We start from the raw sequence: 17,260 nt of genomic DNA, 5'->3' as shown, positions 1-17,260 counted from the left end.
GAGAAACAGTGCAGCATACTAATTGATACCAATAAATTAATCAAACTAATCAAAACATCCAGCATACTAATTGATTTTGAAGGATCTTCAAGTTTAATTTTGAGACCTCAGGGGAAATTATCCCATTACTTTCCATTCATCGTTAATTACCATGCAGGAATATAAAAATGATAGGAGGACAATGGGGTTTTGGGACTTCACAGGAACACGGGAAGCTGAGTCGGCATTGATCCATCTAGCTTAGTATTGCCTACACTGACTGGCAGCTGCTTTCTGGGGTTTCAGAGAAGGGTCTGTCCCAGTTCTACCTGGAGGTGCCAGGGATTAATCTTTTGCAAACTTTTTGTGTGTACAGCTATGGTTTACAAATAAAATTATGCATGTATATATGTAGCCATCCTTGCGTACCGATTAGACACAAAGGCTGCTAAAAATTACGTTAGGAAATCATTTTACTGATCTTTATTCATGTGGACGATATGGTGTTGCATAATCTGCACATGCTAGGGAGCACTTTAATAATAATTAATGACTATAAATTACACTATTAACCTTCTGTAGGTTGGAGACTATGCTTGCTTTGGATGCAAGGCTCCTTTTGGTCTCACTGCGGAGACGTGAGGTTGAAATTTAAAATTTAAATGTTCCTTAGAATGTTCGTGCAGCCAGACTTTTCTTATACAGGAAAGGTCCTTTCTGCTCCAGCTATTCAAGAGACGGCGCAGATTAGTTGACAGGACCAAGACTGTTGCATTTATCTGTTTCGTGCTCGCAGATACAGTCTTCTACACGGGGTGTGGGAATAGGCACTATAGTTCTGTGGCAAGTAGAGCTGAAATGAATTTACTCCATTAGATCTGCCTCAGTGAATGTTGACAGCAAGTGCATTCTATGGGTGGATGTATATTTGGAAAATATCTGACACTGAACTTGCAGTAGGAGTCAACATATGACAAATTTCATCTGTGGCAATTAGTGTTTGACAATCTGGCCTGTGAATGCAACAAGGCCAACCTCTAGTAGTGTCTCTTTTTTTGTAGATGTTTTCTTATTTTTAGAACTTGTAGCTTCTTTTTAGAACTAAGAACTGGTATGTGAGATTGCTTCGTTCCTCCTCCCTCCCAGTCTATTTTCCTTTCGTGTCATGTCTTTTTAGATTATAATTCCAAGGGCAGAGGCTACCTTTTCTTTTAGCGATTTTTGATCTGATTTTTGAGCCTTTTCCAGCTGAGGGGTGGGATAAAATTTCTTAAACAACCAACCAAACAGAACATCGCCTGAATTTCTAGAGAACTAAGGGAATTTTTCACCTCCAAAGCATCAGCCTATGAACACATCTTGTAATTATTCGGGATTAGTCACTCCATGTGAGCAAATTTGGGGAACGCCTAATTTTGTAACCTTAGCTCTGGGGCATAGCAGAAGGTTCTTGGTGCCAAGGCAGTTGCTTCTCTTAGAACCGGCTTTCCAATTCCATTGGCTGAAGTAAAGTGCTAGTTTTCTTTTATACCTTTTGAGTTGGTCATACGCTCTGAGAAAACATATCTGAGCAGAAAAAATGACTTCTGTGAAAAATGAATAGGCTATTAATGATGAACTTCCCTGTTCCCCGAAAGCTGGGATGGGCAACCTGCCACGTCCCAGGTTTGGTTGGACTCCGACTCCCATCAGCCCTATCCAGCTTGGGCAATGTTCAGGGATGATGGGAGTTGTAGTCCAACAAAACCCCTGGAGGGCCGCTGGTTCCCACCCCTCTTTAAAATGAATGAAAAAGTAACAAAACACATACAATTGTTATTCGATCTCAAGATTTCTTGGTTTGGGAGCCTTTACAGTTAAAAAAATGAATGATATTCGTAGTGTAGACATGCGCTCGGAAGACTTTAAATGGACATTAGCAGAAGGTGTGGCAAGAATCCTGGGTGGTGACCTCTGTTGGGCCAAATTTTGTCCCTAATGTGCTTCAGAGTAAATAAGTGAGATATTGTTTTCAATCAGCTTTTACTTATTCGTTTGGAAATATCCTGGAAATGTTGCTCTCAGTGCTCCCTCCTCCCTTCCCCTCTCTTATCTTACAATACATCGCCCTTTCTAATTGTCCTGTCATTCAAAATGGCTTCTTTTCCCCCACCCCCAGGCCCTCCTGCCACTTGCGCTAATGTCATTTTTTTTAGTAGCAAGCCTTGCTCATGTTTCGGTGCAATTTCCCTTTTGTTCCCATGACCCCATGTTGTCTTCTGACCTAGAATGTTCCGCATTGCTCCTTGCTCGGCGGTTCAAGCATCACCGCTAACATGCTTCGATTCCCGAGGCCTTCCAACTTCCCTCAGCCTTACTCCTCTCATTGTTATTTTCGAAACGTGGCTTCGTTGTTTTGAACTTTTTCTCAAGTCACGCCATCTCTTCTGCTGTATCCCACAATAATACCTTGACACGCTAAGAGCCAGAATAAGCTCTAGCGACATTCAAAAATGGCAATTTCTAGGTGGTGACGTGGAAGCGAAAGTGTGTTGTTGAGCAAGACTTCTATTTCTTCAAGTGTCTAGCTGCTTTAACAAGTGGGTTCAACTTCCCTGGTGTGAGGGAAACAGGAACCTGGCTATTACCAAGGTGATACCATTGGTCCATCTAGTTTAGTACTGTCTACACTGACTGGCAGAAGCACTGCAGGTTTTTAGTCAGGGATATTTTCCAGACTTCACTGGAGATGCCAGGCGCTGAACCTGGGACCTTGTGCATGTGAAACATGTGCTCTATCCCTGAGCTACGAGCCTTTTTCACAGATAATGGTTTGCAACATTTGCATATCCTAGCCTTGCTGGAATCTGTCTGTCTTGGGAGACAATGGAGGAGTGCGCCTTTGGGCGAGAAGTCAAACTGTTGGTAGGTGTGACTGTTGAGACCGATGCAGGAGAGACATGTTTTGTTGCAGCTGGGGCAGGTGAAGTGGTCCAGTTCTTCTGATGCTCTACAGTGGTACCTCGGGTTACATACGCTTCAGGTTACATATGCTTCAGGTTACAGACTCCGCTAACCCAGAAATAGTGCTTCAGGTTAAGAACTTTGCTTCAGGATGAAAAAAGAAATCGTGCTCTGGCGGTGCAGCGGCAGCAGGAGGCCCCATTAGCTAAAGCGGTGCTTCAGGTTAAGAACAGTTTCAGGTTAAGTACGGACCTCCGGAACGAATTAAGTACTTAACCCGAGGTACCACTGTATGTCCTATTGATTAAAATCAGCAGGAGTTAAAATACGCTCAGTGTGGACTGCAGCGTGCCCTTAGTTTGCAGGGGGTGTAATGGGTGCAAACTGTTGAAACACCAGCACCACCTTCCACCTTGTCTTGCTTCTTGTTCTGTGAATAAATTCATTGTCCACATTTAGAATAAAATAAAAACCGTCCATCAAAATCAGATACGTTAACTGTCGTGCATGCCAGGTTCTCTACGGATGGCCCTGATTGGGCTTGAATAATAAAGATATCAGCCTGTATTCTTGGAGTAATGCTGCATTAATCAGACTTGCTGGAATGATCACATGGTATTTTATTGCCTTTCCCTGCGAGCTGCTGCTTGTCAGCAGCTGGTTGAGCTGCAGGCTGCAGGCCAGTATCTGCAGCCTCGTTTCTCCCAGAAGCTTCCCAGCACACAGCTCTCAGTTATGTCTGCAGCTTGACCAACTAAATGTTTCTCCTGCGCCTTAAGGAGAGGATTTTGCAGACCTCAGATGCCTGTGCATTATTCTTTCCTGGGCCATGTATGCATTTGAAGAATTCAGGTAGGCTCTGCGTAACAGCACGACCGGCTCTTTTCTGTCTTTTTTTTGTTCTTGCAGGAATTTTGCTGTGTAATGTCAGGCTGCTTGTACGGCCGCAAAAAGAAAAAAGGGCTTCTGAGTTGTAAAAGGGGGGCTTTTGCCTCCGTGTAAGAATCGTAGCCCTTCTCCAGTGCCTGGGAGGTGGGTGTGTCAAGGATGAGCTGCAGGTAAACAATAGCTAACTGCATGATGAAGTGCAGAGATGAGTAATAGCTTCTAATCTAATGCCTCATTCGGATTTTTTTTTAAATCGCTTTTGCAGCCTGAAACTGCCAAGTATAACCTAGAGTCATAAACATAAAAACATGCTCTTCTGCTGGGAAAAATGAAAAGTATTTTGTTGTTGTTGCTGTTTTTAGCTCATGGCAGATGCTTCTCTTCTGGTTTCTATTCATTTATTCTTAAAGGATAGTTAATTTTGTGTGGGCTGAAATATAGATGCTTGGATGGAGCATGTATGGAATTAGGCTGGGGAGCTGTTGCTCACTACATACGGCATGTCTGCTACTTGTGGTTTCGTAGCTGCAGTATTTCAGCAAAACCACTTGGTGAAAATAGAATGCTCTAGATATCAGGAGAGGTGTTGTATTTTTGGTGAGATTTTAATAGGTGCAGAAAGATAATATTTTTTATTAGTGGTATTAAATGCTGTGTTCTACATAATTCTTTTTTGAGAAATGGAGGGGGGGAGGGCTTTGGTAAGTCGTTTCTAACTATTTTCCTTTGCAGCCCTGCAGATTTTTAAAAAATGCATATGAAACACAGTGAATCCTAGGCTTGTTCTTACCTGCAACAAAACAATACAGGGATATGTTCAATTTCCTGACCTTCATTGGCCTTTCACTTTGTGGTTGCAAATAAGAAGGAAGCTCCCCCACTTTCTCTTCTTCTTCTTCTTCTTTCAAAGCTAATTGGTGAAGATCATGGTGGGGTGGGTATCATTAGCCGCTGCTCTTGTTGTGCAGATGCCTTCATTATAATGTTATTTCAATAGTCGCATACTGCAAAAAGCTAACTTGAACCTTATTTGCATGGGAGGTGGGGTTTGATTAACTGAAGACATCATCCGGCCTAATGAGAGGAGGGGGTTTGCTCCTCGCAGGCACTGGTGTTAAAAGCACTGTTTTCCTGCTAAAACACATTTTAATGCCAGGCATGTCATTGTCACTGTCATGTTCGTGTTCATTTGGCTGAGGTGTCCCTGATAGCAGAAAGGATGATTAACAGCATTTTGTTCTTGATTGGTCTGGAAAAGTAAGGGGTCGTTTTCTGCACAGTGCAGGGTGGGTGGGTGGGGGGGAAATAAGAGAATTTGTGCTATTTTTGAAACATAGGATAATACTGTTTTGGGAGCAGGAGGAGGAGGAGGAGGATTTTGGCAGAAGCCAGTGCAGTGCTGTGTTATAACTGCAGTTTGTAGCATTGTTAAGAAAATGCTTGCAAACCTTGAAGAGGCCAATTACTGTCACCAAGTTAAGCTGCAAAATGTAGACGAGGCAGCAAGCCTCGCGTCCTTTTGTCTTAGTCATTCTGTGCAGATGGGAGAGCAAATGATGCAAAAGTGATTTTCTTAATGATTTTGCGATCAGGTTGTCACGCAGATACAAGGTTCGTTTTGATACGCCGACTTGCAAAGGGCATGGGGGCACACTGCTTTCCATTGACAGCTTCTGTTCATCTCAAAAGCATTTCACTCGAGGCAAGCTTGAACTTAGTAGCCTTGAAGTAACATGCATGTCATGCTTTTGGATTGTGGCTTTTGGGTTCCTTACGTTATCCTTTGTTAGGGAGGTTTCTTTTGGAAAACAGTGCCTACTTTTCCTAGTCACCGTGCTTGGCATGTAGAGCTGTTGTTATGGCACTCCCTGAAAAAAAGCAGATTTGTTACTCAGGCGCACTGTTGATTCTGTTAACATGGTGGAACTTCTTAAGCCACGCAGAATTCTTCACGCGGAATGGGAAGGTAACAGTTAATCTATCAAAGCAAGTGCAGATGGTTATGAAGGGAAATGTTTCTAGTCATTTCACATAAACAGCAGCCCACTATGAAAAGCACATGAAAAACACGGAACAGCAGCCAACTATAGATTTTAACAACCATTGATGAACTAGGGGACTTCCAAATTATTAGCCTTTTACACCTGAGCTCCAAAGCCAAAACTCCATTAACTGGATTCTAACTGTTGCACTTTGAGGGGCAGGTACAAAACAGACCACATAAACCTTCCAACTGGCCTGGTTTGTATTCCTGCCGCCTCAAGCAACTGGGTAGTATCCAGTGCCAAACCTACTCAGGGTAGACCCATTGAAATTAATAGACATGGAACAGTTTCTTTCCTTTAGTTTTGGTGGGTCTTCTAACCTACTCAGAGTAGATCCATTGAAATTAATAGGGGATGGAGCTACGGGTCCCCTGTGAGGGAAGGTGAGTAGATGGCATGATAGAAGGGAATAAAATTATGCATTGTGTGAAGAAAGTAGATAGACAAAAAGTTTGTATTCAGTTAACTTCTACTCAGAGAAGACCCACCAAAAGTAAAGGAAAGAAACTGTCCACTAGATCTCTCCTGGACATCCAGTGAAGAAGCTGAATGTTGGGAGATTCGGGACAGACAAAATAAAGTTACTTCTTCACGCAGCGCAAAGTCAAGCTTATGTTGCTCCCCAAAGAGCAATGGCCACCAAATCAGATTTCTTTATAAGAGGATTGGAGAAATTCATGGAGGAGAAGGCTTTCAATGGCTACTAAGCCTGGTGCATTCTTTCACTATTGGAGGTAGTATATTTCTGAACGCCAGTTGCTGAAAACAGCAGAAGGGAAGAGAGCAGTCGCAGTCAGGTCCTGTTTGCAGGCTTCTCTTGGGCATCTGACTGAGAACAGCATGCTGGACTAGACAGGGCCTGATCCAGCAGTGCTCTTCTTCTTATGTTCCCTTCTCTGAAGTTCTTCCCATTTAGGGACGTTCTGACGTTTGCGACAGTTCTAAAGCATTCACAAGGCAACAGAGCTGTCCCCTTTCCGACTATAACAATAGCGAGCTTGGGAATTTAAGGAGTTAAACTCGTTGGCGTTTGATGGTGTCAGCGAAGGAGAGATAGCAAAAAGTGTTTTAAAAATAAATGGTGTCTGGGGTTTTGCAGATGTGGGTGCTATTTTTGAACAGTGTTTGCTAGACAATATTGTCTCGGGCTCTGCCAGCCCACCATTGGCACTGCAGTTGGTGCAGTGCATAAAAAAACATTGTAGGGAATATTGAAAAACCGTGCCGTCTACAAGTTGGTAGAATGCAGTATAATGCTTTGAAACCTGTTCGAGCTGCAATCGGAATGTGGTTCATTCCCTCGTTACAAGTGTTACCTCTGGCACCTTCTATTATTGCAGTGTATTTTCCAATATTTCCAGCGCTTTCATTTTTCAATATCATTATTACTATTGCAAATAAGGGCATGTCCCTGCTTGACAGCTTTTAGGCACACAAAATTAGCAGACCAATCATATATTTTCACCATTCGTCCTAAGGAAAAAATTTTTTGTGTAAGTGAAAGCAAGCGAAGCATTGCACAAGGAACAGAGTGAGTATTGCGCTGCATAGGAAACACTTGAGCTGTATGGTGTCAGCGCTTGATGCATCTAAGAAGGGGCCTTGCTCCTGCAGACTATGTGGATCGTTTGGCAAGATCAGGAGCTCATGCAGCATATATATGTGTGTGTGTGTATTTGGCTTACATGACCTTATTCCTTTCTGGTAGGGTAGAGTATATCGAATTTTGAACCTTAGGAAAAGACAGTGCAGCCTCTTCCTTCCTGCCCAGTGGCAACCCAGTATATTGTAAATTACCCTGAGATCCTTGGATGAAGGGTGGTATAGAAATTCAATCAATCAATCAATCAATCAATCAATAATACTGTCGTCGTTGGGCTGCATGTGGCTGCATGAGTTTCATAGGCAGGGACCGGTTGGATATTAGATTTCATAAGCTACCACATTTCATTTTGTTTTGTGAACATTTACTCTTTATTTTACTTTTGCCTTCAGTGGCCGTGGAACTTGAATGCTCCAGCATATATCCAACCTTTTTCAAAACGGTGAAAAAGAAGTTGGAGCACCCATTGCCTCCTTGACATTTTGTAAACCTTTTTTTTTCTAATATAAAAAAATTTCTTTAGCTAGTCCTTGGTAGTAGTTGCTGCCTCCTGATATGGAAAAGCAGTATTAATGTGCCCATATACACCTATTTGTAAAAAGTTGGGGTGAACAGCCAGACTCTCGCACGAAAGCCAGGCTATTCCCCATCTGCCAATTATGTTGTGAACGGATATTACTGTGTTTATATTCAAATGAGACATAGTCAAATGCCACATTAAGGATAAATATGGCTATGAAGCTTTGTGTTTTCTGGAGTTGCAGGGAGGTTTTGAATGCAGAAAAATAGTCCTGGAAACACATAGGAATGTTGCTTTAGCAAGTTCATAAAATATATTCAGAATCTTGGATTGGAGGATCCTACTTTCTGTACAATGGAACCTTGGTTCTCGAACTTAATCTTTTTTTTTAATAGATTTTTTATTAAGAATTTAAACAAAACATATTATCTTAAAACATATCATCCTTTATTTTTTCCCCATTTCCCCCCTCCCCCTCCCTCCCTCAGTTCCAATCACTGGTTTCTCTATAATTGCAATTCTCTGCATGTTACAAATTTGTATAGATCCTTAATTTGTCTAGCTGTTTGTTATCAATAAAAAGTTTGTGAGTGTTTATTCAAAACCTGCCAAGGAGTCCAATTCACTTTGCTGCGTCTTTAAGTACTTTGTAAAAGGTTCCCATTCATCTTTAAAGTCACAGTTATCCTTGGCCCGTAGTTTATGTGTCAATTTTGCCAATTCTACATAGTCCATCTCTTGCCATAATTCTTTAGTCAGAGTTTCCTCAGTCTTCCATCCTTGTTCTTGAACTTAATCTGTTCCGGGAGTCCGTTCGACTCCTGAAATTGTTCAAAAACCAAGGTGTGGCTTCCGATTGGCTGCAGGAGCTTCCTGTATTCAATCAGAAGCCGCGTGGGATGTTCAGCTTCCGAAAAACATTCACACACTGGAACATTTATTTCCGAGTTTGCAGTGTTCAGGAGCTGATTTGTTCGGGAGCCAAGTTGTTCGGGAACTAAGGTACCACTGTATTGGGTACAGAGACTGATAGTTGTTGGTGAGGACAAAGTTTGAAAAAGTTACTGTGGAGCGCGCACAGCAGAACAATGAACTAGATTTCACACAACCTTTTGCACATGGGAGTAAACTGAGACTAAGCCATACATTAGAAGAACAAGGTAGAGACAAGGAGCACTTAAACAAGGCTGTGTACACATTACTATTTGCTATGGCTCCAGTGTACTCCTACCACTGGTATTTGAAGCTGAGTACACATGATATTAGTTGCAATCCATATGTATTCTGTAGTTTCTTGAGAAGCACTGCTATACTTTGATGTGTTTCCCCTCACACTAGCTTCCATCTGATTTGGGAACATTCGAGACAGCTGTTGCGAATGCGCAGATGATAGCTTCATTGAATGAGGAAACAAAATCAGGTAATGCACATGGAATGAAGACATTCCTGCCCTCCTATCTGGTGTGCACAACAGCATAAAAAAGCGACTTTAAGCACAACAGCAGGAAACATATGATAGCCAGTGAATTTTCAGAGTTCACGACAGAAATTCAGAGCATATTGAATGAATATAATACAAGTCAACTTGAACAAAGGGAATGCATACAATACCAGTCACATCTAAAATCAAAGTTGTAATTAACTTTTTTCAGGTGACTATGCTTAGGAAGCAAATGTATTTTCGCACACAGCTTTTTGGGCATGCTAAAATTAGTCAGTTTTTAGTCCTTTTATTTCTAAGCAAAGCAAAGGAAGTGTATGTAGGCTTGCCACTAATTCCTTGAAAAGGTGTATTTTAAAACCAGAATCGTGTAATTGTAGAGTTGGAAGGGACCCCAAGGGTTTTCTAATCTAACCTCTTGCAGTGCCAGAATCTCAGCTAGATTGTATGGCTATCCAACCTCTGCTTAAAAACCTCCAAGGAAGGAGAGTCCACCAATACATACCTACACAACAACAACAACAACAACAACAACAACACCCTGCAAATACAACCTTAAACCAGTGAAACAGCAGCATAAAACCACATAAAAGCAGAAAATAAGAGAATTCAAACTCATAAAACAGGGTCTGATCTAATAGGTCAAGGAAAGCCTGGGCAAAAAGCTGTGTTCGCATACAACATCTACAACATGTTATTAGTGCAATAGAGATGATGATGATGATATTTTATTTTATTTCATTTTATTTGTACCCAGCTCATCTGTACCCTGCCCCAGCCACTCTGGGGTCTTAATGTCACACTCTTTGATAAGGCTTGCTGCCAAGTAAGCGTGCATAGGATTACAGCCTAGCAGAACTTTACTGAATTACCCCCTCCAAACAAGTATGTTAGTTTGGACTACTTTGGACTATTTTTCTAAAGAGAGAGACAAAGAAAGTATAAATAGAGTGAGAGATTTATTAAGCCATGTAGCATTAAGATGACATATTGTATTTTAGTTTTGTTTACCAAATGTAAGTCAAATAATCATGTTGCACAGGATCAGTTTGGGGGAGGGGGGAGAAATCCCAGGATCTTTTTGCAGGGAAATTTATGCAATTCAAAATTGTCCAGAAAGCTCACCAATGGAAACAAATAAGGTGAGATGAACAAGTTTAGAGTTCAAATATTCAACTGTCATTTGATGCCCTTCTGCAAAGTGAGGTACAGTGGATGTCTCTGGGACAAAAGGCCTTGTGGGGGCTTTTTTGGGGGGGGGGTCTTCCTGGCGGTGAAGTATTTTCAGGCTGTGGACTACCTTGATTGACCTCACCTGGCCAGTGGTTCCTCCTAGACAGCAATGCTTCTTGTTTGGCTTATCTGCTCATTCTTGCCTACAGATGGGGACGAGGTTTGATTCCTAATAATAATAATAATAATAAATAATTTATTCTTTATACCCCGCCCATCTGGCTGAGTTTCCCCAGCCACTCTGGGCGGCTCCCAATCAAGTGTTAAAAACAATACAGCATTAAATATGAGAAACTTCCCTAAACAGGGCTGCCTTCAGATGTCTTTTAAAGATAAGATAGCTACTTATTTCCTTCACATCTGAAGGGAGGGAGTTCCACAGGGTGGGTGCCACTACCGAGAAGGCCCTCTGTCTGGTTCCCTGGTTTACTGGATTTATGTTTGTGTTTCTCTCTCATACACCAGGAATGCAATTTTTTTTTTTTTTAGCAGCTCCTAGGTCAAATTTGCTACTCCGTTATCCTGAGCTTCAATTCTGCGCACGGTTACGTTTATGTAAATAGCTGGTCAAAATGTGTGTAGCTGTGTGAATGATGTCCTTGACTTAGCTGCTAAATCGTGTATCTGTAGGTGCCTTTGAAAAGCCCAGAGTTTGCTTTTTGCGAAACTCAGTATCTTATCTGTATGTAAACATTGAAATCTGCAGGGTGTTTGAGGGTGTCTTCAGACTTTCTTTTGTTTGTGGGAGAGATCTGAGCACGTAGTGGATCTTTAGAATTGCTCAATTAAAGTGGATTAAAGTGCTCGGGTTGCCCTAGTACATCCCCTTTTAAAAAAACACAGATTTTTATGCATTGAAAAGTGTGGAATGAGCAAGTGCTTAATGGGAAGATGTGCAAACGCCTCACGAGAAAATCAAGACAAGTACACGATGAGTGTTCATTGTTCTGTAAAGCTGCATGCACCCTAGACATTTGAAGCACATTATTCCCCCCAAAGAATCCTGGGAACCCTAGGGGTGTGTTTTTTAGGTTGTTGGAAATTGTAGGTCTATAAGGGATAAACTACAGGGACCAGGGTACTTTGAATATGCATTCCTGTAAATACATTGGGATGAATGTTCAGCAAAGACTAGACATAGTCTAACCACTGCAAAAACATTGTGCAAGCAAATCGGAATAAATGCTGAATATACAGGTTGTCTGGAAGAGCCAGAAACAGCATGAAAGTCCCAAATGCTGCAGTGCTTGCAGGGGTCCCCTCCCCCTTGCCTACAAGCTTGCTTTGCCCTTTCCCTCATCTCAGAGCACGTCAAGTTTGTAGTGACGAAGCAAGGCAGACTGAGAGTTCATCCATAAGTGCACGCTTAACTTAGCATACAAAAGTCACAGCTGTTTTCAGAATTGGTGTTTTTTTTTAATCAGGAAGTGAATGGCTATTTAGGACTTCTAAGTTTTAAGAACCATTTGCTGTTTCCCTTTCTGTCTTTCTGAATACAGGCGATGATTATAGAGGCGATCAAAGTAATGTGCATGCATTTGAAACAAGGCAAAGCCCGTGCCAAGGAAAGCCATTTCCAGTCCCTGAGAACAATCTAGTTTAAGTGGAGTGACATGCACACTGGTGAGCTCAGTGACCTTGTAACCAGGAATGGCATCTATGCATGCAAGCAAAGGCTTCGGAACTCTTGGGAGCACATACAAGCATGTACCAATTATGCCAAATGACAACAGCATCGCTGCTTGTGCTTTGGAAACAAAGGATGCAGCCACAGCGTTATCATGTTCCAGCGCAAGCAAGGCAGAACCTCTGAGTCTGGCCAAGGACACAGACATTTACAACCGCAGGAAATGGGGACAAAGGGCAGCCTTGTTTGGAAGAAATCCAACATCTAGCCTGACCAACACAGGTACTGAATAGCAAAGAAGGGAGGGAAAAAAACCTTTCTTAGATTGGGAGAGGATATCGGTTCAAGCGCTAAGATGAGATTTCAAGGAACTAATTTGCAGTAATGCACTCATTGAATCAAATCTCAGTTGGCTCAAATCCAATAAAATTGATGGATTTTTAAGGCAGTTTCACTTCCTAAAGTGCCCCCCCTGACCTGCTGCTTCAAATTCATCCATTTATTGTGAGTGCAATCAAAATCTTTGGTCAAATACTTGGCCTGTTCCCAGAGCGGTGACCACACATTTATTTATTTAGTATCATCGTTCATTTGTTGTGCTTCTAGACCTGGCCTGTCTTTTTCAGCAGACCATTAGTCTTTCCAGCTACTGGGACATGGCCTGATCTGAGGCAGGTTGCAACAGCGGCACTCCCACTATAAAAATATTTAGTAAAGAGAAAGAAAGAAAACAGAAATGGGGTCCCCAAATGCATATTTGGGTTAAAGGTGTGAAAAAACTACTGTTCTAGACCATCCTTCATCTTGTAGGATCCGAGGACCTTGTAAGGATGAAAAGACTCAAAACAAACATAAATGCATAATAATAATAACAACAAGAACAACAAGAACAACAACAACAACAACGACAGCTTTCTTATTTATACCCCCGTCTGGCTGGGTTTCGCCAGTCACTTTGGAAAAGATTAACTAACCACCCTAAAAGCAATTCGTTTGTGTGTGTGTACACAGACACACATATCCAAAACTCACTGCTAGATGTGGCTGCATTCACAAAACAAGTTACGGATGCTTGCAGCCCTGCTTAGACAATACGAAAGAACCTTGTCCGAATTCTCTGGTTGGAGTCTAGAATGATGGGGAAACAATGTGACCGTCATTATGATTACATCATCCATGTGCAGAGGTCAGTAGGTCCCTGCCCTGAGGAGCTTACAAGCCTAAAACCCATGAAGCTTCCTTGCTTTTCCATCTGGGGAGACCCTCGTGCTGCTGAGTCTGCAAACTGTCATCTGAAAGAAGCAAAGCTAAGACCGTTGTGAAAATAGCAAAGATTCAAAAGTCTGATCCTGCTTTAAAGTTGAATAAACGAACAGGTATATGTTAAATCTCTCCGTCTGAGAGGTTATTCCCAGGAGAAGATTGTAGTCAGCACCAGAGCCATTGGCTTGACAACAGTTGTTCGGGGTACTCTAATGTGAGGAGCAGAACGCCAAGCAGTGGTAATAGGCCATTCAGAAAGCCTTCCCAATTGTGTGGATGAGCCTTTGGCGAAGCGTGGCTTGTTCTTGCTTACTGGAGAGTTCATAATGTGATAAATCACAGCAGATGGGATTACTAGAATGTTTAACTACTGAAAGGCCACAGTGAGGGATAAATGTCTTTATTGTGACAGATGAGGCGTTTTGCCTTCATAAAAGCAAGCGAAATATGGACTGTTGTTTGGCGATTCCAACATCTGTGAGACAGCGTGGAGATTGCACATTGCGCCATCTGTGTGACTGCACAGAGTGGTCGGCATTAGGCTGAGAGCTATAAGCGTGTGTATAGATATGCATCTACATATGCTCTGGAAAGTTGTCTGCCTGCCTGTCTCCTGTGCATTTCTTGCTCGTATTGGGTGTCTCTGTGTGCAGAAACCTCTGACTTACATGGCTGGATTGTATACAAACGTTAGAGTCGCATCCAGCGCTCTGCATACTTTTTCCACTGGTTCTGCTCACTTTCGGCTTAGGCCTTGCCCATCAGTGCTGAGGCCCCTGGAAGGTTGCCCATGAGAGAATCTGGCCCTCTTCCTGAAAAAAAGATTTGCAGTCCCCGATGTACAGTGTTTAAAAAGGTAAAGGTACCCCTGACCGTTAGGTCCAGTCGCAGATGACTCTGGGCTTGCATGCTCATCTCGCTCTATAGGCCGAGGGAGCCGGCGCTTGTCCGCAGACAGCTTCTGGGTCAAGTGGCCAGCCTGACTAAGCCACTTCTGGTGAACCAGAGCAGCGCATGGAAACGCGGTTTACCTAAATAGCGGTACCTATTTATCTACTTGCACTTTGACGTGCTTTCGAACTGCTAGGTGAGCAGAAGCTGGGACCGAACAATGGGAACTCACCCCATCGCGGGGATTTGAACTGCTGGCCTTCCGATCGGCAAGCCCTAGGCTCTGTGGTTTAGACTACAGTGTTTATCTGGCTGTGACTGCAGATAGCGCTTTATTTTATACTTTTTGTTATGTCTGCTGTATGCGCTGCTTTTTGCTCTCTCGTTTTTGGAATTATCTGACTTCTAGATGGTTCTTTGCATTGGGTTTATATGCGAGCCACCTTGGACATTTGCCTGAGGGGAAAAGACAGAATATCATTTTTTTTAAAAAAAATGAAATAATTGAAGGCAATATGCAACCTTTATCTGTGCAATAATTGATTTGGCCTCAAGGCACACATCTACATAGTCTGCTAGTTGGTAATAAGGTAAAGCGTTGTGAGGAATACCTGCTCAGAGCCTTGGACTTTTAAATGGATCCGAAAGGAGAATGGCAAACAGTTCTTCTATTCACCATACAGAAGTCGGGGACATGGCAGGAATGAAGAACTAGGCCTCGCTTGTCAGTATTTATGGGGCTGCTATCATCCTGTGTGTGCGCCTTTATTTTTATTTTATTTATTAAATGTGTATACTGCTCTTCACCCCTACATCTCAGGGTGATTCACAAAAAACAAAAATACAATACAAAAAACACAAAATCCATAATAAAAATAAGAACAAAAATGAAGCAGTACCCCTACCTTCCCACAACACATTTAAAAGGGTATATAGGATGTTAATCAATCAAAGACCTGGTTAAAGAGGAATGTTTTTGCCTGGTGTATAATGGAGGCATCAGCCGGACCTCCCTGAGGACAGCATTCTACAAATGGGTCGTTCCATATCAAGTGATCCAATTTTTTTACCTCATGCCATCCAGTTTTCTTAATATAGGATATAAGTATATTACTATTTAAAGTTCAGGCTAGCTTTATATTCCAGAATTTGCCAGAAATGATTGCTAGGCCATTCTTGGCCATTGCCTCTCAAGTCTATCTTTGCTGCCTGTTTAAAATTTGAACGCCCTTCCTCCCCTAGGTTTAGTCTCCCTGCAAATTTCATACAAGTCCATTGCAAAGATACATTGCCTAGATAACATTTTGAATTTGGATATTAAGGTGAATTGACACTCACGCACACAGAGCTACCTTTACCTGTATCTCCTAGGGATGACTGTGGATTCGAAGAACATCATTCATGACAGTTTTGCACACAGATGGATTGCAGAGATCTTGCTTTAAAGATGGCAGGCTTGCTTGGTTAAGATTCCATCATGGCAAATATTTTTAGATGTTTTAATTGTGTATTTGTCACCTTGGGAGGTCGGGTGGGATACAAATTTAATAAATAATAATCAAATGCTTTAAAAGAGGATTGGACAAATTTGGGGAGAATAAGGCTATGGGTGACTGCTAGCCGTAAGGGCTACAACTCTGCCTCCACGGTCAGAGACAATATATGCTTCTGAAGTGAAGAGAAGAGAAGAGGAGGTTAAGGGGTGATATGATAGCCATGTTCAAATATATAAAAGGATGTCACACAGAGGAGGGAGAAAGGTTGTTTTCTGCTGCTCCAGAGAAGCGGACACGGAGCAATGGATCCAAACTGCAGGAAAGAAGATTCCACCTAAACATTAGGAAGAACTTCCTGACAGTAAGAGCTGTTCGACAGTGGAATTTGCTGCCATGGAGTGTGGTGGAGTCTCCTTCTTTGGAGGTCTTTAAGCAGAGGCTTGACAACCATATGTCAGGAGTGCTCTGATGGTGTTTCCTGCTTGGCAGGGGGTTGGACTCGATGGCCCTTGTGGTCTCTTCCAACTCTATGGTTCTATTCTATGATTCTATGAATACCAGTTGCCGGAAACCCCGGGTGGGAAGGGTACTCTTCTGAGCAGGTCCTGCTTGCAGATTTCCCACAGGCATCTAGATGGCCACTGTGAGAATAGCATCCTGGGCTAGAGGGGTCATGTCAGGGACTGGGCAGAGGAGGAATAGTGGAGACCTCCTCCCCAGCCTCACCCTTCCAGAGAAGAAGACAGTTCAGAATTACAACGGGGGTTTGAGGGAGGTCACAGCTCAGAGGAAGACAAGGGGAGAAGTTGGGAAATAATGGGAGAGGAGAAGGCTGACACGTTATCACTAGAAAGCATTCCAGACCCACCGTCTCCCAGAACTTGGTGAGCCTTAAAAGTAGGAGAGCAAAAGTATTCTGAAAGGCTGCATTTCTAAGCCTCTCTCTGTGACTATTGAATAAAAGACCGTTGGTAAGAACTTTCCCTTGTCTTGCAGCTTCCTGGCAACCTGCTGTGGGGCTCAGTTCTTCTGCTGCCTGGCAGGTCATTGGTCTGATCCTGCACGTTCTTCTTACGTTCTTAATGGAAAGGGGGAAGCTTCTAACAAGTGAGGGAGATTCCTACTGTTTCTTGCCTTCTGCAAAAGGACAGTGCAAAGTGACATGATGGGACTGTTGTGCTGGACATGGAGGAAGGTGTGTTAAACCAGAGAGAAGCAGTCATAATTGGCCATCTGTTGACTGGATTTGTAGATCCCTGGTGAACTGAGGAGGGTGGTGCTGTGGTCTAAACCACAGAGCCTAGGGCTTGCCGATGAGAAGGTTAGCAGTT

General features: G+C 42.6%; 1 protein-coding gene across 2 annotated transcripts in view; it reads left to right on the top strand.

The window, feature by feature from the left end:
• The window catches only part of EVL (Enah/Vasp-like), a 146,700-nt gene that overhangs the window by 15,199 nt on the left and 114,241 nt on the right, over window positions 1-17,260 (top strand). The window contains exon 1 of one of the 2 annotated variants that reach the window (XM_053373962.1): window positions 3,548-3,774. The exons of the other annotated variant lie outside the window; for it this stretch is intronic. Coding sequence (XP_053229937.1) covers window positions 3,752-3,774 — 23 coding nt within the window. The 5' untranslated portion in view covers window positions 3,548-3,751. Of the gene's footprint in view, window positions 1-3,547; window positions 3,775-17,260 lie in introns of those variants that run through there. 2 annotated transcript variants of the gene reach the window in all.

This window comes from Podarcis raffonei, chromosome 1, assembly GCF_027172205.1.
Source record: "Podarcis raffonei isolate rPodRaf1 chromosome 1, rPodRaf1.pri, whole genome shotgun sequence".
Taxonomy (NCBI): domain Eukaryota; kingdom Metazoa; phylum Chordata; class Lepidosauria; order Squamata; family Lacertidae; genus Podarcis; species Podarcis raffonei.
Note: the sequence above shows the minus strand (reverse complement) of the source record. Positions and strands in the feature narration are given on the sequence as shown.